The 21,208-nt window shown below is 49.2% G+C and overlaps 1 protein-coding gene across 2 annotated transcripts in view; it reads right to left on the reverse strand.

Moving 5' to 3' along the window:
• Window positions 1–21,208, reverse strand: part of HYDIN (HYDIN axonemal central pair apparatus protein) — a gene marked incomplete at both ends in the record, with an annotated part of 302,437 nt that overhangs the window by 73,169 nt on the left and 208,060 nt on the right. For both annotated transcript variants that reach the window (XM_080829076.1, XM_080829075.1), the window contains 11 exons: window positions 826–1,024; window positions 2,360–2,532; window positions 2,635–2,794; window positions 5,339–5,458; window positions 6,551–6,733; window positions 6,884–7,092; window positions 9,149–9,370; window positions 12,739–13,368; window positions 14,724–14,883; window positions 16,933–17,074; window positions 19,420–19,603. In XM_080829076.1, the coding sequence (XP_080685202.1) occupies window positions 826–1,024; window positions 2,360–2,532; window positions 2,635–2,794; window positions 5,339–5,458; window positions 6,551–6,733; window positions 6,884–7,092; window positions 9,149–9,370; window positions 12,739–13,368; window positions 14,724–14,883; window positions 16,933–17,074; window positions 19,420–19,603 (2,382 nt within the window). The remainder of the gene's footprint in view (window positions 1–825; window positions 1,025–2,359; window positions 2,533–2,634; window positions 2,795–5,338; window positions 5,459–6,550; window positions 6,734–6,883; window positions 7,093–9,148; window positions 9,371–12,738; window positions 13,369–14,723; window positions 14,884–16,932; window positions 17,075–19,419; window positions 19,604–21,208) is intronic.

The raw sequence follows: 21,208 nt of genomic DNA on the forward strand, positions 1-21,208 counted from the left end.
TTTCTTCTGTGGGGTGATTAGCGGAACCCAGTTGGAGCAGTGTTGTTTAGTAGATGCCGCAGAGCCTAGGGGCAACATTCTTGGCAGGGTTGTGGCAAGGCCAAGGGCCGGAGGCAGGAAAAAGCCAAGAGACCATGTGACAGAGTTGAGGTGTGAAAGCTAGGGTAGATACTGAGGCGGGAAGGGCCTGAGAAGCCTGTGGGGACCCTGGGCTTGGTCTTCACTGCGGCTGGAGCCAGCAGGTTGCTGCGGGAAGGAGAGGGGCTTGACCTGACTGACCCCCAGTGGGAATCGGGCCCAAGTGCAGGCAAGAGACACGCCACGGGCAGCTGGGAGAGGGCGGTGGCAGTGTGGGCAGAGGAGCGGGTGGGAGGGAGATAGGCTGGGAGGCAGCTGGGGGGCAGGCTGTCAGGGGAAGGAGGGACCCCAAGATGGTTCCTAGGTGTCTGCTGGGAGCATCTGGGTGAAAGGTGATGGTACCGAGATAGGCATCTGGTCTGAGCCGTGACAGGGTTTGGGAGTGAGGAATCGGGTGTCTCAGGCTTCCTCTGGGATAGTAACGCCATTCTCTCCCTCCCTCCCTCCGTCTGCGCTGAGTGAGCGCGCTGTTTGTGCAGCGGCAATCAGCCACAAACAAGACTGCCTCCACGGAGCTTACAGTTGGGTGCAGAACAAGACACTGTGGGTCAGTGGTTGTCAAACAGGGATCAGTAAGGAGTGTGTAACACAGAGACGTGGCTCCGTGTGTGTGTGAGTGTGTGCTTGTCAGAGAACACAGGATGTACACATTCTGATGGCCAAGTCTGGAGATGTGCGACACCTCACCTCCAACCGGATCACCTTCTTGATGTTGACAGGCTTGGAGGGCTGGAAGTACACCTGCAGGCTGTACTCAGCCTTGCTGGGGATGGTCCCCTGCATGGTGGACACGGCGAAGTCATCGCCCAGGTGATCCAGGCTGGTGATCCGCCAGGCCACCGGCAGGGGTGTGACATTGCGGAGAAGAACCACCTTGCATTCTTTCCTGTAGAGACCAAAAGGAGTTTTGTCCATCTCAAATGGTTCTGATTTATTCAGGCAGGTCCAAAAATGCCCTCTGGTTACTTTAGTCATTGCTTAGCTCACTAACTGGAGGTTACCAGGGGACAGGGCCTTGTGGTAATGATGAAGGAATGATATGTATATCATTATAGTCTCTACTAGTAGCCCCAGAAATAAACATTCTCTATTTAGAATAATATAATGCCAGCGGATAAAATGTTAAGTTCCAGTTCTTGTCTAGTGTTCTCTGTGCTTTAATTTCTTCCTTCTTTCCTTCCTTCCTTCCTTTTCTAGGAGAATCTATTTTTTTTATTGTGTTATGTTAGTCACCATAAAATACAGCATTAGTTTTTGATGCACTGTTCCAAGATTCATTGTTTACATACAACACCCAGTGGTCCATGCAATACGTGCCCTCCTTAACACCCATCACCGGGCTCACCCAACCCCCTACCCACCTCCTCTCTAAAACCCTGTTTCTCGGAGTCCACAGTCTCTCATGGTTCGTCTCCCCCTCCGATTTCCCTCAATTTACTTTTCCTTTCCTTCTCCTAATGTCCTCCATGTTATTCTTTATGTTCCACAAGTAAGTGGAGAAAGGGGAACCCTCTTACACTGTTGGTGGGAATGCAAGCTGGGCAGCCACTTTGAAAAACAGTGTGGAGATTCCTCAAAAAATTAAAAATAGAGCTACTCTATGACCTGGCAATTGCACTACTGGGTATTTACCCCAAAGATACAGATGTAGTGAAAAGAAGGGCTTTATGCACCCCAGTGTTCATAGCAGCAATGTCCACAACCATCAAACTATGGAAAGAGCTGAGATGCCCTTCAATAGACGAATGGATAAAGAAGATGTGGTCCATATATACAATGGAATATTACGCAGCCATCAGAAAGGATGAATACCCAACTTTTGCATCAACATGGATGGGACTGGAGGAGATTATGCTGAGTGAAATAAGTCAAGCAGAGAAAGACAATTATTATGTGGTTTCACTTACTTGTGCTTTAACTTCTAAAGCAAAGATTCTTAACCTTTGAGGGCAATGGACAGCTTAGAGAATTTGGAAAAAGTGATTCCTTCTGAGAAAAATGCAAATATGCGCACATTTTGGCAGTTAATTTTGGGGGGTGGTTGGCCCTGGACCCCATGGGCGAAACATCTTGGTTTGTACAGGACCAGAAGTTTCCCCAGATGTAGGATTTTCAGTGTTAAAACAAGGAGAGGGCTGAGAAAATCAGGATGAGTTGGCCACCCTAGAACTAAATGTTCTTTAAATCCCATCGCAGTCCTGGTATCATCCAGAACTCTGACCTGTGCAACAAGAGCCGGTCAAAATGCAATTGTTTGGAGTCCAGCTCAAGTTCTGGGCGGACCCCTTGGCAGGTTAACTTGAAGACAGCGGGCTCTGGGTTCTCCTTGATGCAGCAGACAATGCAGTCATCAAAGACACCGACCGCGGTAGGGTAGGCCCATATATTCAGCATCTAAAGGAAGCATCAAAACAGTACATTGAAGCTAAGAATGCCGCGACCTCCAATTTCTCAAGAAAGACTTGCCCTGGTGGACTTGTTTCCGTGTGGCTGTACCTGCTTCTCATTGGGTTTCAGAGTCATGTTGATGGGCTCCAGGAAGTAGGTGTTTGCTTTGACATCATTCTGAAAACAGAAGAATGCCTCCACGACCATCGGGGAATTGTTCAGGATGGTCAGTGTCTCCATGTTGCCTGGGAACAAGGAGGACTTGTACCTGGAAGTGAGCAAAGATTAGGGATGTGGATGTAAGGATGGACTGGGAGTTCAGGAGGCAAAGGAGACTGTGGGGCATACGGCAGTGCCAGAGGGTAATGTGGTACACTGAGGCAGCGGCCTGGCAGCTAAGCTTCACAGTTGTGAAGACTTGCAGCTGGACTTGATCCCCCCACCCCCACCCCTGCCAAGCCTTGGTCTCCTCATCTCTAAGATGGGATGATAATACTTCTTAGGATTCCTATGAGTATTACATGCAATGGTGTACCTAATGCTCTTCAGGACAGCTACAGATATCAAATGCCCCCAGATGGTAGCTATTATTGCAAAATATTCTTTTTTAAAAAAGTTTAATTAATTTATTTATTTAAGTAATCTCTATACCCAACGTGGGGCTCGAACTCATGACCCTGAGATCAAGAGTTGCATGCTCTATCAACAGAGCCAGCCAGGTGCTCCATTATTGCAAAGAATTCTGAAAAAATGTGAGGGTCTATCCTTCCCAGGGCTTATATTCCCAGGACATATAATCCTTTGAGAGCAGCTTGTTCTTTCCCATCTGCCTTAGAGATGATCACATTTACCTCCTTCTCCTAGACCTGTACAAGACATTGCTGTTTTGACATGGAGTCACTTGGTGTGGTTCACTGTTGTAAGGCTGTTTCTGTTCCCTTGTGACTTGGGGAAAGAGCCACAGAGGTGAGCACTGTGGGCATTAGAAGCTGCTCAGTTAATGGTAATGAAAAGGAACCACAGAAAGTTCAAGGAATGCTGGTGAAGATGCACATTATCAGAGAGCAGAGCAAAGGCACCGTAGCACCCACTGGTGCCCAGGGACAGTCTGAAAAGCTTTTTGGATATGCGGTGATGGAAGAAGGAAGGACAGGAAATTGTAGAGAGCAAATCAGGGTCAGAGAGGCAGAGTGCTCTCTGCGGCACTACCAAAGGGGTGGTGGCCTTTACTGTGCTAAATCCCATGTGCTAAGTCCTCATTATCCAGTTCAGTTTCACAAATCTGTGGACGGCTGCTACTATTTTCCCATTTTGCAGATGAGAACATTGAGGCTCAGCAGGGTTTGAGAAAATAAATAACACCCGGTTGTACTGGGTCTCGTTTTTTGGGCCACTGTAATCCCTCTCCTCCTGGACCCGTGCTGTCTGGCCCCAAGTTCTGGTCGGTTCCAGGGCTGCCAGGACACATGCCTCTCTGAATAGCAATGATTTCCCTGACTCTTGACCCTGGACTGCAGTGTCCATCGTGTTCATCAACCTGAGCCCACTTCTTCTCTCTCTGAAACCCTTCTACTGGGCCCCTTCTAGAGGAAGATCCACTCCAGCATCAGTCAACCCTGTGCGTCTTGGCTTTCTGGTCCAGCCTCTCAGGAACCAAACTCCAGTTATTAAGAGGCTGGAGAACAAAGAGGATTTGTTAGTTCTACCAAGTCAGCATGAACACAAACACTCTAATTACCATAATAAATGCCAGACTGAATTAAGACGTGCTTAGAGCTGGGTCCAGTTCTGGTCACGCCTCCCTGCCTACACAGTGAGAAGTTTGTACATAACCGAAAAAACTGGTGTCTCTAAAAACATGTGACCGTCAACCTCACCCAGGGCCCCAATTCTGCCTGACAACCTTCCTCTGTTTCTCTACTATTCTACCTCTCCAACTTCCCACAAGAACTGTTTCATCTGCATTTTCTCAACATTTTTATCTTCCCTCCGCTTCCCTTCCTGTTAGGGATGACCTTACAACATGTGTCATGGAGAAAACAGACGGTAGCATGGGAACCTTCTCCTGGGCCCAAACCATCTGCAACCGAAGCCGTCCGCCTTCACTCTTCCTGGCAAGAGCAGCATCTCTGCACCCCGTTTGTGTGGTCTCAGGGAGCTGTACCACCAATGGCCTTTACTTCCTCTGGAAACGCCTACCTCCTCCTCCCTTTGTCCCCTTGGCATCCAAACAGCGTAAGAACCACAGTGTGTGAGCAGTGTTCCTGGATCCCATGTCCCCTCCCATCCTTGGCTGCCTGCACTTCTGTTCAGGGCCAAGATTTCCAGAGAACAACCTTTACACTCGGTCTCCATTCTCTCACCTCCCACTGATTCCTCAACTCACTTTGCTCAGACTTAATCCTCAGAAATCCCCAAAAGGACCTTTGCTAAGACTCCTAGGACCTCTCTGTTGTTGAACCCCATGGATGTCCCCAGAGAACCAGACCACAGAGCTTATTCCTTCGTGTGTGTGGCTACTAGCTATATCACCTAAGCATCTCAAGCAACATATCCCAAAGTAGACGCTTGGTCCTACTCTTTCCCCACCAAAACCTCGACTTTCTCCAGGCTTTTCCATCTGGGAAGATGGCACCCACATTCATCTGGGTGGCTTAGCAGAAACTTGGGGTGCAAGAACCCAGTCCTCCCGTGGTTCAGAGCTAACCGAGGCAGCAGTAGTAAAAGCTATGTCCACAGAGCACCCCGGCATGTACCATTCGTGAGTCCAACGGGAAGTCTGAAATTTGCCTTGAAATAATGGAACACGTACTTATCTCTTGATTTTCCGCAGAGCAGGGGCCCAAAGTAAAACTTCTCCGTGCTTATAATATACTTCTTAAAGATGACCTCGTTTTGCTTCATGTCTGGCTTTCGCTGAGGAAATACCACTCTGAACACAGGGGATGGAAAGAGGAGGAGAGGCTGAGTGCAAGTTCAATGCCTCCATTTGATGTTGACCTGAACCCAACACTCCCTGTTCAGCAAAGGGTTCAGCTATCTGGAGACAGAACGATTCTTAATCTGAGGACCTTAGTTGAGCCCTTATTCCTTCTCCCTCCCTTCCACCTACCCAGGGATGAGAGCTTGAACTTAAGAAAAAGATTCCCAGGTGTCTTTCATAATGAGTGGCTGATGGTAGAGCTGAGATAGATTTCCCATGCCAGTGTACCCAACTAGAAAAACTGAAAATCTCTGTGGAAAACTAGTTCTGGTGGACATTAACCAGCTTCAGAGTTCCTCGTTCAGTGTGGGCCCTGGTAAGAACTGCAAAAAAACTCCTCTTAGTGGATAAGCTACAAAAGGCCTCGGCCCCAGAGGGTTTGGCCCACTAGCTTGCCCAGCTGGGTGACTTTATGTTGTGGATAAGGGGTACGGTGGTGTTTCGTAGCTCAGAAAAATGTCCCCCCGTGGAAAGTCACACCTTTAGTGATATTATAGGACAAAAAAATCCGAGAGTACATATAAAACCTGCTTAAATTTGCTTTATTGTCAAATAAGCAAACTATCTGGCCAGAGGACGACGCTTCCCTGGCCTTCGCACCTATTAACATCCTCTGTAGCTCGCTTTGATGGTCCACGCCATTCCTGTGGCTTCATGGATGTCCAAGACACCGAAGCCCCATACGACCAGAGGGCCCGGGGGCTGCCCCAGTTCCACGTTAGCAGTAAGAGCTACCTTGCTTAAAGCGCCATAGGGCCAAAAGAAAATGTTTGTCGATTCACTCATTTATTTATTCAATATTTTTCAACTCTCTCTCTCTCTCTCTCTCTTTTAGGTGTAGATACTGTTTATTAACAGGCAAGGCCTACAGATTTATTCTTTCTTGGATATACCCACGGTCCAGCCCCGGCAGCCTGTGGTCTTGGTGTGCAAACATATGGGACGCTTCATAAATCTGTGTGTTGTCTGTGTGCAAGGGCCATGCTTCTATGTATCGTTCCAGCTCGATCAACTTTCTCTTTTAAGGTAAAATACACTTACTTCGGGTCTTGGCAAATGTAGGGGTAACAGCAGACACCTCGGCAATAGAGCTGGTACTGGCGGCGGGTTCCAAGGATCTCGAAGTTGAATGTCTGGTCGAAGTTCCCGAGGTCGTTGGAAGAGAAGTGTATTCGCAGCGTCACCTCACCGTTGGCTGGCACGATCCACCGGAAATGATTCAGCCTGCAAACGACCACAGGCCTTTTAAAGAGAGAAGGCTTCCTTTGGGCCCCTAAGAGCAGGCAGGGCTGCTACCTGGGAGAAGCCCTGGCCATCCGGAGGGCCTGCTGGCAGGACAGCAGGACAGCTATTCCGGGTGACTCAGAGGCCCACCTGATGAATTTCTCCTGGGAGAACTGCCCAGCGAAGTTGTTCTGGTCCATGTCCGACAAGGGGGCAATGGCTCCGGCCGTTCCCGCAGAGAGGCCCTTCCTGTTGAAGGCCATGCGACGCTTGTCCTTCTGAGTGTCTCGGGCCTGGTCTGCTTTTTCTTTTGGTTTCTGTCTGCTCCCCTTAGAGGAGGTGGTTTGCTCCTCCTGGGTCTTAATTAAACACAAGCACAGATCTTAAATACTCATTGACATACACATGAACGGAAGACAGAGACGCCTAGAATACGTGTGTGCTGTGTGTTCAGGATGCTGGCAGCTGCCGAGGGCAGAGAGGAGGGCCTGGCCTACTTCACCAGGGGAGAAGAGGAGGAGAGCTGGTGCTTTCCTGGGCTCCCCATTCCCTGAAGAGGAGGCCGAAGCCCAGAGAAAGCTTCAAGCTGCAGGGAGAGGTTTCCTGCACTGCGTTTTCTTGGGGTGTGTTTTTAGTACCCTTTACTCCAGACCCCTCACCCCCTCCCAATCACACTGACTTGTGGGCAGACCAGTCTGTATTCCTATAGAATATTCCATACTCTGAAATTTTCTGACTATTCCTCGAGTGTCATTTCGCTTATTCCTTCATTCCCTGTATTTTCTGTAAACTGGAAATTAGGCATAAAGTTTGATGAGATTCAGACAAGGTGCTGTATATGTCACACTCCATCACAACAAGGGACCAAAAAAAAAAAAAAAAAATCAACCCATGATTACCGATGCACTGTATTCACCCTGGAATGGCACCCGCCAGACCTGGCCTCCATAATGTGGGTGTTTCCTTTTGCTGCCAGCTAGTCCCCTGTGAGACGAGGTTCTGGCTTGTATTATCTTGTTTCCCAACAAAGTATGCTTTTTAGATCAGTTGGTGCTCCTTAATTACGTCATTTCTAATTTTACTATTCTTTCTATAGTTTTGGCTGCCATTCTTCTAGAATGAAGAGCTTTCCTTTGCCAACTGGGCATGAATTAGAGTTCCTCCTAGAATGGTTAAGTTCAAGAATGCTTAACCCTTTTCTGTTAATGGCTAATTTTAAGGAAAGAAGTGGGTGTCATCGTTACCTCCGATGTGGGCAATTTTTTCCATTTTCTTTTTTATTTGGACTTTTTTCTAGTAGGGCATGTCCATTCATGCTGCTGATCTCAAATGCTAATTCCCCACTTATTTTTAAATAGAAGTTTGAGGCAATCTCTTCACCAAATTGAGGCTGAGGCGGGGCTTACTGGTGATTTTATTTCCTACTGGTGATTTGCTGATGTGCTTGGTTTATAGGAAGCTGGGTGGAGAGATTCAAATTTGGGGCTACCATATTTCCCTGGGAATAAATAACCCTTCTCCAGCTTTTAATAGACATACATTCTGCATATTATTGGTCAAACCTATTTTCCTTTGTGATTTAGTCTATTAATTGCATACCTATTTTCTTCTACTTACATGTGATTTCATTTCAGTTACTCATAGTTTTGATCTAGCTGGAATGAATTTTACTCTATTGTGTCAGGCAAAGAGATAAAAAGTGAGTTTACCACAATATCCAATCTCATGCTCATAATTTCTTTGAAAATCTGTTCTTAGTGTTGTGTGTTCCCTTAACTTGTGTCTATTCTTTTTTTTTTTTTTTTTTAAAGATTTTATTTATTTATTTGTCAGACAAGAGATCACAAGTAGGCAGAGAGGCAGGCAGAGAGAGAGGAAGGGAAGCAGGCTCCCTGCTGAGCAGAGAGCCCGATGTGGGGCTCGATCCCAGGACTCTGGGATCATGACCTGAGCCGAAGGCAGAGGATTTAACCCACTGAGCCACCTAGGTGCCCCTATTGATTCTTGTCTTCTCATGTACTGTGTGAATGACCTTAGCTTCCCAATACATTCTAATATCTTTCTTTAAGAGAGCTGCTTTTGGAAAAAAAAAAAAAAAGAGAGAGAGAGAGAGAGAAAGAGAGAGAGCGCTGCTTTTGCTTATTATTTCTCCCAAATGAGCTTTAGAGCAATTCAACAAGTTCCCTAGACCATCCCACGGGGACCAGAAAGGGTGGAAGATGAGAATCAGGCATTTTGAGAGAGGCTCCCATGGGGTCCCAGGCAGGATACATGACGAGTCAATGGCAAACACGTCAGTGAACGTGACACCCAACCCCATACCCCGTTTTTGACCATGCGGAGGGTGACCTTCCTTGTCTGCCCATCTGAAGTCCTGCCAAAGTCAGGAGAACAAGAGGCTGGCTTGCTCCTTACCTTCCCGGAGCCCGCGGTGCCCGAAAGCTCTGCTTCTGCTTCCCCTTCTCTTTTCTCCTCCAGCAGGGACAGCTCTTCAGATGGGGAGATCACAAACACGAAATGCTTCAGGATTTCTGTTGTGGCCAAAGGCAGCCGCTTCAGAGGGTAGGAGATGACTGAGAATAAGGCGGGAGGTGGGATGGGTGGTCCCGAGGAACCCAGACCCAAGACGTCCAGGATCTAAAGGAAAAGCCAATGGTTAATTTCTAATGCAGAGGGCAGGGTGTCCCCAGCTGCTCCCCTGAGTGAGCACAGGGAGGTTTGGACTCTCCTGCCTCTTCCTAACATTCTTGGGAGGTGCCACTGCCATGGGCATGTGTCGGGGAAGAGGGGTGAAGGGACCGTGATACAGCTCTGCAGGTCTTTCTTGACCCCCGTGCCCCCAGAGCAGGCTGGGGCTCTTGCTGTGGGCTGCGTGCCCCCTATTCTTCTCTTATCATGGTCTTAGTCCGCTTATCATGTCTGTCTCTGAGAATGTATGTAAACTCCACTGGGACAGGAGCTAGGCCGGTATTACAGCACAGGGCCCAGCACACAGCAGGCGCCCAGTACGTTTTAGATGCCAGGTCTTAAGATTCTGATGTCTACGGTACAGAGCCACTCCATCTGCTTCCAGACCCCATGTTAATCTTTCAGTTACCTTTATTTTATTTATTTTTTTAAAAGATTTTATTTATTTATTTGACACAGAGAGAGAGAGAGAGAGAGAGAGAGAGAGAGCGATCACAAGTAGGCAGAGAGGCAGACAGAGAGGGGGGAAGCAGGCTCCCTGCTGAGCAGAGAGCCCGATGCAGGGCTCCATCCCAGGACCCTGAGGTCATGACCTGAGCCGAAGGCAGAGGCTTAACCCACTGAGCCACCCAGGCACCCCTTTCAGTTACTTTTAAATGTTCTTTCTTTCTGATGCTGAAAGTAAGTGAGGGTTGGAGCAGGTCAATTATTGCAAAGAAAACAAGTCAGGGTTCTGGGAATTAGGTAAAGGATGGGAATGAAGAGACAAGTCGAAAAGAAACCGAAGAGAAAATGCATTCCTGCAGCATTCTCCCCTTCTGCTCTGTTTCAACTGAGTGGGCACCCTCCAGAGCTGGCAGCTTGAACGTTTCGCAGCAGCTCCCTTCTCAGCATGGAAACCCCTCAGCCCAAGCAGGCGACCTCCGCAGAAGTCACTGTCACAACGGCAAACTGGACAGCCCGCCACAGCATCCGTTCTGTGGACCAAGCGGGCACTTAGGCCGAGCCGGCAGCTGTGTGTGTGGAATCCTGGGTTTGGGCGGGTCAGGCCGCCAAAGGCTTTTCCTGCCTAAGCGTAGCCAGTGTTAACTCCCAGGATTTGAATGTCTGTGAGGGAAAGGGACGGGTAGTTTGTACCAATTATTAAATGGAGCCAGGGGTAAAGAACTGTAACCAACAGTCTAAGCTGTCACTTGGGGTGTGGGGACAATGAGAATAGACCAGAAGGTAACCTTGGCTATAGTCCTGGAACATAAAACAAGATGAAAAGAAGTTCTTTTTCAAAAAACATATTTCTGGGGAGAAAAGTGGCCAAGAGTCCTCCCCTCAGGCTAAACAGAGGCAGAACTGTGAAACGAGTGGTTTGGGGTCATGTGTCCCCCAATTATCTTCCAGCCTTTGGCCTACCCGGACCACTGCAGCGAGACTCTCCATGTGCGGCCGCATCCCACCCCAATCTGCCCCTTTGAGGAATTACCTGTGTTTTCCCATCAACTCTCACCTGCCAAACCTTCCTCCCAGGCTCTGTTCTCTCCTTGTTAAGGCTGCACCTAGTTTCTGATCAACTAAACTAGAAATCAGCAAACTGTGGCCCCCGGCTCAGATCTGGCCTGTTACCTGCTTTTGTAAATTAAGTTGTACTGGGACTGAGTCATGTCCGTTGATTTACATGGTGGTGGTTGCGACAGGGACTGTAGGACTTGCAGCTTGAAATATTTGCTTTCTGGTGTTTTGCAGAAAAAGCTCATTTCTGGACAAAATGTTATAAAAACCATCTCCTCCAAACCCTCACCCAGGGGCTTCTGGCAATGCAATATTTTCTAGGAACAAAAAGCCATCTAATAGCATGATTTCTGTCACTATAAAGAAGCTGTGGGAACAAGATTTTCAAGTAATTGAGACTCTTGCTTCCACAGTACACCTATCTTGCCAGCCGATAACACTAGTATTGTCAATATTTAAAATCAACTCTGAAAATCTATGAAGAACTTACTAAATTTAATACCCCCAAAAGCAAATAATCCAGTTAAGAAACAGACAGAAGACATGAACAGACATTTCTCCAAAGAAGACACACAGATGGCCAACAGACACATGAGAAGGTGCTCGACATCACTCATTATTAGGGACGTGCACATCAAAACCACAATGAGATGCCACCTCGCACCTGTCAGAATGGCTAAAACTAACAACATGGGAAACAGCAGGTGTCAGCAAGGATGTGGACAAAGGGGAGCCCTCCTACACTGTCGGTGGGAATGCAAGCTGGTGCAGCCACTCTGGAGAACAGCATGGAGGTTCCTCAAAAAGTTAACAGTTGAACTACCTTACAACCCAGCACTTACACTACTAGGTATTTACCCAACTGATACAACAATACAGAGTTGAAGGGGCACCTGTACCCCAATGTTTATAGTAGCAGCATCAACAAGAGCCAATTATGGAGAAGAGCCCTGATGTCCATCGACTGATGAGCGGAGAAAGCAGAGGTGGTATACACACACACACACACACACGTGTGTGTGTGTGTGTGTGTGTGTGTGTGTGTGTGTGTGTAATGGAATATTACTCAGCCATCAAAAAGAACGGAATCTTGCCATTTGCAGTGATGTGGATAGAGCTAGAGAGTATTGTTAAGTGAAATTAGTTGATCAGAAAGGCATGCCTGGCTAGTTCTGTTGTTAGAGTGTGCGACTCTTGATCTCAGGGTCATGAGTTCAAGCCCCATGTCAGGTGTGGAGCCTACTTAAAAAAAAAATAAGTCAGCCAGAGAAAGGCAAATACCATATGACTTCACTCATATGTAGAATTTAAGAAACAAGACAAATAAACATAGGGGAAGGAAAAAAAAGAGAGGGAAGCAAATCACAAGAGACTCTTCATGATAGAGAACAAACAGGCTTGCTGGGGAGAGGAAGGTGTGGGGTGGGCTGGAGGGGTGCTGGGCATTGAGCAGGGTACTTGTTGGGATGAGCACTGGGTGTCATATGTAACTGATGAATCCCTAAATTCTACTCCTGAAACCAGCATTACAGTATAAGTTAACTAACTAAAATTTGAATAAAAACAAAATAAAACCCCCCAAAACGCTATAGGCAGTTTTTTATGAGGTTAGATGGAGTAATTTAGATCTGTGGAACTTCCCATGTATTTTCACCAACTAGAAAAAGGGCCTTTTAGCCACCGTTGTCTCATATCCAAGGGGACATCAGAGATGAATGGAATTAAAAGGGTACGGAAAGGAACACTTTAACGGCGATTAGCACAGTACCCACTACCTGATTGATCACGTCTCCATCCCAGAGAAGAGTCTGTACCTGATCCCCTTTGGGGAGCCTGTCATTCTCCATGGCCTGCCTCCAGCTCACGCCTTCGAAGTCGGGCGTCTGGATGGTTAGGAATGGCACACCCAGATCCTTCTTCCCCTCGTGGTGGTCCTCCTCCCCTCCTTCCCCCTCTCCGCCGTCGCTCCGCTCCTCCAGGGCCCGGAGCTTCTCCAGACGCTCCCTCTCGGCCTTCTCCCGTTCCTGGCGCTCCTTCTCAGCCCGCTCCTTCTCTGCACGCTCCCTCTCTCGGTCCTTGCGGCCTCGGCGCCCGCCTGAAGGAACCTGGCGCTGGTCATCAGGCTCGTGGGTCATGTCCTCGGCACCGGTGTGATGCAGCAGAATGCCTTGCTTCCGGTCCCAGTTCATGAGGATATTCTGAATATCCCTCAGAGTCAACTCGTAGGTCTTAAACTTCTGGGCCAGGTGCTTGTCAGCATCCTTGAGGAGGTCCCCTTCACTGTCCTCTTGCTCCTGCACCAGGGGGAGCCCGAGCAGGTGGATGTCTCCCAGCTGGTTTTTCCTCTTCTTGTTTAGATCATCCTTCTCATTTAAATGTTCCCTAATAGATGTTTTCCTTTCCAGTGCATCCGTCTTGACCTCTAGTTTGGAAAAAGTAAGAATCTAGAAAGCAAAACACATAAAACATGCTTAAAACATGGGGCGCCTGGGTGGCTCAGTGGGTTGGGGCCTCTGCCTTCAGCTCAGGTCATGGTCCCCGGGGTCCTGGGATCGAGCCCCACATGGGGCTCTCTGCTCAGCAGGGAGCCTGCTTCCCCGCCCCTCCTCCCGCCTGCCTCTCTGCCTATTTGTGATCTCTGTCAAATAAATAAATAAAATCTTTTTTTAAAAAATGCTTAAAACAGTTCTTTAAGGGAGAAAAAACCTGCCTGAGGCCCCACAGGATTGCAGGTGCCTCCTGCCTACATCAGGGCTCTGAGGATCACCTGGGGGGTGTTTGATAAAACATCCTCTCTATGGCCCTTTGTTGGCAACAAAGAGAAGTTTAGAATTTGGCTGTGCCCAAGGCTTTTAAAAAAATATGTATTTATTTACGTAACCCGGCAAAGAGAAACCAACTTGATTCTTTCTCTCTTTTGAAACTTGCTTTGTGGGCTCTGATTTTCTTCTCCCCTGGATGAAATCCTTGGGGAGACTCCACAGTTTTCTGCTCATTCTTTGGTGACATAAAGTCAAGTCGAGTCTAATGACGATAGCTGGCAGGACAGTCCAGAGTCCCCGTTCCAGGTGAGGGCGCTCTTCCTCCCTAAGGACGGGCTTGGAGGTGGGCCTGGCCAGGGTTGGCTGTCCCCTGGCCTCACTGCACCCCTCCTTCTCCACATCTGTCTGAATCTCTAACACAGCCTGGAGAGCGTGGACCAGTCGGTGGTGGCACAGCAGTCTCCTAGAGCGCTTGCTCACCGAGGAGGGCGGGGGCTTGGCCACTACCCTCTGTTTCTCCATCCTCGGTAAGATGCATGACTGCTAAGCTTTGCAGGCGGATAAACCACCTCCACGGGTCTGCAAGGCCAAGCAGATGTTAGAGTGGCTCCCTAGACTGTGGTCGAGATAAGCTCTTGGTTGAACACAGGGCCTCCCCAGACTTTGTGGCTTACTGGAGGCCAGCTGTTAAGGCAGCCTGGTCAGCAGTATCCAGGGGACTTGGGGGGACAGTGGAAAGAGCAAGGACTGTGGTCAGACGTAACTGGGTGGGGTCCTGGAACTCTCTTGGGGTGGGGCTCATGTCTCTGTACCCCAGAGGGTGGGAGGGGAGCCAAATAAAGTGCAGGCCGAGCTCTTGGCCCGCAATCAGTTCTCAGCGAATGTCGGCCCCTTCCCTCCCACCTTCTGCTCCACCACGAGACCCGAACGGTATCAGGTCAGTTTTGTGGAAGGGACATGTGCAGGCTTGAGGGGCTAGTTACAGTGACCGCTCCCTCTGTTCTGCCTCTTGCTGAGGAGCGAGTGAGGGTTGCTACCTGCCGGCTGGTTTGAGATTTCTTCGGGGGAGTTTCCTCCTTCACTGGTAATTGCTTTGGCTTTTTGACTTTCCGTTTCAGTTCATCTTCTTCCCTTTGCCGCTCAAGCTCCTGCTGCAGCTTCTTTTCCTGCATCTCCCGTGCCAGCCTCTCCAGCTCCCTTCATCAAAGCAGGCCGAGAAAACAGAGTTCAGAGCCCCTCCGGCCCCGAGCCCCTCCTCTGCCTGGGAGGGTCCGATGGATGGACCGGGGAAGAGTTTTCTTGGGCATAAAAAGAACGAACAAAAGAAATCTGTGTAAACGGGAAGGAAGGAAGGAAGGAAGAAGGAAAGAAGGAAGGAAGGAGGAAGGGAGGGGGAGGAAAGAAGGAAAGAAAGGAGGGTCTCTGAACGGTCATTCAGCAAAACTGATGAACTCCAACTCAACGAAGAGGAATTCTCAGTCTGTATTTCTATTCCAATCTTCTTTCCTAAGAGAACAAGGCAAGGGCTAAAAAGAAGCGTGATGTTAACAGTTTTTAAAAAGTAACTTTCAGGGGCACCTGGAGGGGGTGAAGTCAGGTAAAGGTCCTACTCTTGATTTCAGCTCAGGTCAGGGTCTCAGAGTCGTGGAATTGAGCCCTGGGTCGAGCCCCGTGTCAGGCTCCGTGCTCAGCAGGGCGGCGGGCGGTGGGGGGGGGGGGGATGTCGTTTGCTGGAGATTCTCTCTCACCCTCTCCCTCTGCCTTTTCCCCTGCTCTTGTGCGCGCTCTCTCTCTCTCTCTCTCTCTCTCTCGCTAAAATGAATAAATAAGCAATTCAGATGAGGCCCAGCTTCCTACACTGTCATGTCTGATGTCCAAACAACAAGAAATCGTATTTTAAATAGCAGTCCCTAATGGCTAGCTTAGGGCCATGGTGCTGGATCTGAAAGCTGCATTCCTCTTCTCTCTCTCTCTCCTGCCTCCCTGCTATGGATTCAGCCGTACCTGTCCTGCTGCCAATGGCAGAGAGGGCACCAAGTACAAACAATTGTGGAGAGGACAGCATTTCCGAAAATACAAAACCCCTCTGTCTCCATCTCTAGGAATCCCTGGCTGGTCCTGGTTGCTGTGACTCTCTACCCACTGAAGCCAAATCTTCATTACATGTGTGTGTGTGTGTGTGTGTGTGTGTGTGTGTGACAAACAAATCATTGCTGAGCTTTGAGGATCAGATTTCCATTTTCTAAGTGCGCCATGAAATGAATTCCTGAAAGCAATGTCCTGGACGAGAAAGAAAAGACCTTCCTTTGGAATCCCAAAGCCAGGCTTTTTATACCCCTGGAGAACCAGGCATTTTTACAAGGGACCATCCGGATGAAGAAATGAGGGCATACTGTGGGGGCGGAGAGGACATAAAAGCTCTTTGGGGGTCAGTGGGAGTAATCTGGAAGTAGAGGAAGAGGAGAGAAGGAGGTTAAATGGAAGGGCAAGTGTCTTGGGTCTGCCCCTTCCCACGTTTGGAATTCTATGCAAGATAAGAAATCTGCCCTCTTTCCCTGGCACGTTTGAAGGTCTGAAGGCAGATAAGGACATTTATCCTCTGCCTAACCTGTAGCTGAGAGAGCGTGAGTCTCCCGGGCCCCAGGTGGTGGGGAGGGGATCCAGTCATTCCTGAGTGATCCCCAGTGAAGGGCACAGAGAGTGGCTGGGAGCTTGCCCGGGGTCTCCGGCAAAGCCCAGGCTGAGGACCGCGTGGGAGAAGCGGCCAGAACTCCGGGGACAGATACCACCACCGAAGGCCACGATGGTGGTTGGGGAAGGAGAACTGGCCGAGTTCTGGGGGACAACCATTAAGCTCATGTCAAGAGAGTGGCCTCTCGGTCACCAGCTGCGGACACCTGAGCACAGAGGCTGATTGATGAGCTGTACCTAGGGGACAGGTGTCAGGGGAAAGTAGGGAGAGCCCCAGGACAGCGACCAGAAGTATCCCCCATTCCGTCATAAAACCTCCCCCCAGTCAGACGTCCTCCAGAGAGAAGGAGAGGAGAGGAGAATGGGAGAAACTCAGGAAGGCTGCCGCAACCAACACCCTCGACGGGCAATGTGTTTTCCTGCTCTTAGCAGGTCATCCTCCGGGGTCTCCCTTGGTCATGGCTGCTCCCCTGGAAGGTGACCCCAGCCTTCAGGACGGGCTGTGTGCTACTCCCAGGAGAACCACTTTCGCCCTGCCTGGCCCTCGATTCTGACCTCTTTTTCCTCTCGCGAAGGGCCTGCTGAACCTCTCGATTGAACACGATCTTCTCCTCCTCGGTCATGGCGTCATATTCATCCTCATCAATGTTTTGGAGACGCTCCTTCTCTTTCTCAAGTGCCTCCCTGTGTTTGCGCTCTGTGGAGGGAACAAAGACAGGAAGGGGAGGGGAGGTAAGTCCCCAGCCTCGGCTGTGGGGTGCCCCGGTGGCTTAGCTCCCAGCCCACACCGGCTGCAGAGGGGTCCGCGCCAGGGCCAGGCGGCTGGTGCCGCGGCGGCGTGCCTCATCTCTGGCGGGCCTTGCTTCACTCACACGGCTCCCAACCTGGTATCCATCCGGAATAGCAGTTCCAGAGATGTCCCAGTCCCCAGAAGGGTGACCGTGGGACCTGGCGTGGCAGAGAGGATTTTGCAGGCGCGGTTGTGCTCAGGACCCTGAACTGGGGAGACGGTCCTAGATTGTCTGGGTGGGCCCAGTATAACCACAAAGGTCCTTGTAAGAGGGAGACAGGAGGGTCAGGGTCAGAGAAGGAGATGATAGAGGCGGAGGTCAGAAGGCTGTGAAGTAGGGACCACGAGCTGAGGAAGGCGGGTGGCCTCCGGAAGCTCGAAAGGGCAAGGGAAAGGATTCTCTCCCTGGAGACGTCAAAGAAACGGAGCCCTGCCGATACCCCGCTTTTAGGTCTCCTGGCTTCCAGAACCGCAAGACAGTAAACCTGTGTTGTTGGAAGTCACCAGGTTTGTGGTAAGTTGCCACTGCAGCGATAGGGAAGGAACAGGCCACCTGCTGACTTTATCCATGACGAACATGTGCCACCAGATTCCTCAGGGTGACAAGAGCCATTTGCAGACAAAGGGGCAACATCTCCCACACCCTTCAGACTCCAGGTACAAAAGCGAGGCTCGCTCCCAGCACGAAGGCTCTCGGCCTCTTTTTCATGCTTCACCAGCACAACTTCCTACCTTCCGTTCTTCTGGGTTTGAGCTTTGGGCTCAGAAAGATGTGTCTGGAGATCTTTCTCTGACACTTACCAAGGGATAGAAACAGATAAGAATAATGATTCCTCTTTCCCGGGCTGTGGTGGGGATCAAATAAGTAATCCTGTAAAGCGTTTAGGCCAGTGCCTGGCAGATTCATAAATGTTCAGTAAAAATTAGATTTTAATACAATACTATTGTTACTGGATGCTGTCTCAGGACTTCTTCAAAGGCAGAGGAATCTTCAAAGGGAGAGGAGCCCATAATGCAACTGCGAAAAACTTCAATCCGCAGGTAATTGAGAAAATGAAAGAGGTATTTTCTTTTAAGTTGGAAATGAGCTTTCTGAAAAACCAGGAAGCTGGAGGTTGGAACACTGCTGGGGATGCCTGGTCATTCTTCCTAATTTTTCTCTGGATGAGAATGTAAGGAAGCAGTCTTTGAACTCTGTTTAAGAGCTAAGAGACCTCATGTTTGTAATTATTTCCCTTAATGGAAAAGCATTACGATTTGTGTAGATTTTTCCAGAAGACAGAGGTAAGGCCAAGAAAGGAAGGGCAGTGATGTGGCCAGAGCAGAACTCTGCCTTCCAGGGACAGCATGGTTTTTTCCTCTGGGGACCAAAATTTGTTACGACTGCTTCTGACTACAGCAGGAACTCAAGCTGACCTTACTGTGTATGTGTGTAAATCTATTTTTCAGTCACTGAAATTTTTTTCAGGCCACTGTTGTAGCGACAGAAAATGCAAAGGTTTCAGAGTTACATAAACCTTACTAATTTGCTGTGTGATCTTTTTTTAAAAAAAAATTATTTACTTATTTGAGAGAGGGAGAGAGAGCAAGCATGAGTGGGGAGAGAGAGCAGAGGGAGAGGAAGAGAGAGAATCTTAAGTAGACTCCCGCTGAGCGCGGAGCCCGACACGGGGCTCAATCTCATGGCCCTGAGATCATGACCCGAGCCAAAACCAAGAGTCATTTTCCTCATCTGTAAAGGGGGGACAATGATCTTCAGGGAGTCATTGAGAGGATCAAATAACCCCAGGTGCCATGCCTAGGTGTTTCAAATGTACAGAGTGTTTGCTGTGATGGCTGGACAGAGCCCGCCAAGATGTAGAAACGGGCTCGTGAGGTTTCTCAGCACCTCCAGCTTGGCAAGAAGGGCACAGTTGTCGTAAGCAAAAGCAAGCAGCTAATGAGTCACCTGAGTCAGGATGGGACCGTACGGTGATGGGGTCCCCTTGTGTTGACTGTGATTATAGAGAAGATGAAGGGACGCACTGTAATATCGGGGGGAAGGGGAATGTGACTATTACGGGAAGAGCCGGCTGGGTTCATCCCTCAGCCTGTCGTCTCTCAGCAGGTCACCTGTGTCTGCCAGGTGCCTTACAGGACAGAGGGGAGACACGGCGAATGGAATATTCCCGGTGGGTCAGCCTGGCGGGAAAGCACTTCGCACGGCCCCTGGCTCTGCCAGACGGACAGCCCAGGAGGGCATGGGGCTTTACCTTCTTGCTCCTTTTTGGCTTTCTCCTGGGCCTTCATGGCTGTGTAATCCTGGGCCATGTTGATAACGTAGATGTGGTCCCGGTTGCCGATGGCCTTCAGAAGGCAGAGGAGAGCCACGGCCATGTTCCGAGCGAAGAGGGTCTCGAGGCTGTCAAACACCACTCCCTGGAAGCAGTCACTCAGCTGAAAGCGCAGTGAGCAGAGACGGTCAGCAGGGCCGCAGTTCCCCAGCTCCCTACAGAGAACGGCGGCTCGTTCGTCTGCAGGCGCTTTCCCTGGGGCTGCAACCGGGTCAGCAGGCCTACTGTGCCCCGGGGAAAACACCGAGGAACCACCCTTCCACCTGCTATGTTCAACGCGCTGTTAGAAAATACAAGAGAAACACCCAAAGAGTTTACCAGTCACGATAGGTCTGCATTATCTGTATTTGCAGGGTGAAAGGTTGATTCTGTTGCTATGGAAATGGGGGAAGCAAACGGAATGTGAAAGTGAGGGTCTGGGAAGGTCCGGGGGTGCAGGACGGAAAATGGAAAGGCAAGATATTCCCACGCGCCGAAAAACAGACAGCAAGGGCCGGGAGCAGGTGGGCCATTCGTAGCTTTCTTAGTGTTAGTAACGCCGTGGCGGGTAAAGAGCTCCATCCCACGAGTCACGGAAGAGCTCCCTCTGCTGCACTGACGTGTTACTCAAGGGTCGTACACACAGGGACCGGCCCTGGGCAGAGGCTGATCATAGCTGGGTTTTTTGTTTTTTTTTTTTTAAAAAGATTTCATTTATTTCAGAGAGAGTAAGAGCAAGTGAGTGAGCAAGTATGGGAAGGGCAGAGGCAGAGGGAGAAGCAGGGCCCCCGCCAAGCAAGAAGCCCAATGCGGGGCTCGATCCCAGGATCCTGGGATCATGACCTGAGCCGAAGGCAGACGCTTCACCTACTGTGCCACCCGGGTGCCCCATCACTAACAGTTTTTGATGAGGCAAGAATCTTGTGTCACAATGTAAATCAACTACATCACTAAAGACACCATTTATTGCAACTGCTGTTTTTTTGTTTTCTTTGTAGCAAGACTGTGGATGAAAGAAGCAGGCAAGTTCCATGTTTCATCCAGGATGGGTGTTTTAAGTAGGTCAGCTCTGTGGGGCCACCTTGGCTGCCCCGTGATTTAACCCAGGCCCGTGGCACACCTGCACATGTACTGGCCCGCCTGGCTCACATCCACTGAAAGGGACAGCACCTTGAGTGCAGTAGCCATTAAACCTGAACACAAGTCATTTCCTATATTAACACTCCTCTTGGGAAACTCAGGCTCTGTTTCGTTATATTTAAATGCGCAACTACTATTGTGGCCCAGTTCAAAAAAACCTAGGCAAATGGACAACTCCAGGACCTGGTGAACAATTTAGCTCTCTGGAAACCACAAGCAGCAAACAGGCTTAAGTGGTACCCTCCCCATCCCTGCTGATCTTGTTTTCTTTTAACTGTACAACACATTCTGAAAAAAAAAATGGAAACAGTTATTGTGTTTCTTGACTTTAAAAGCAATCTGCCATCATGAAGTAATTCAGAAATGTATGGAGAGAACTAAAAATCCACTATCCTGTTAACCAAAGATAACCAGTTACATGTGCCTTGGGAGTTTTTACTAGGTCTGTATGATACACATTTAGAAATACTTTTATAGAAATGTACTTGTGCTTTATGTATTATTTCATCATCTGCTTTTCTCACTGAATAACATATTGAAGACAATTTTTAATAGAAATTAATGAAGTTCTAACTTTTCGTGACTCCAT

Source organism: Martes martes (assembly GCF_963455335.1).
Source record: "Martes martes genome assembly, chromosome: 17".
NCBI lineage: Eukaryota > Metazoa > Chordata > Mammalia > Carnivora > Mustelidae > Martes > Martes martes.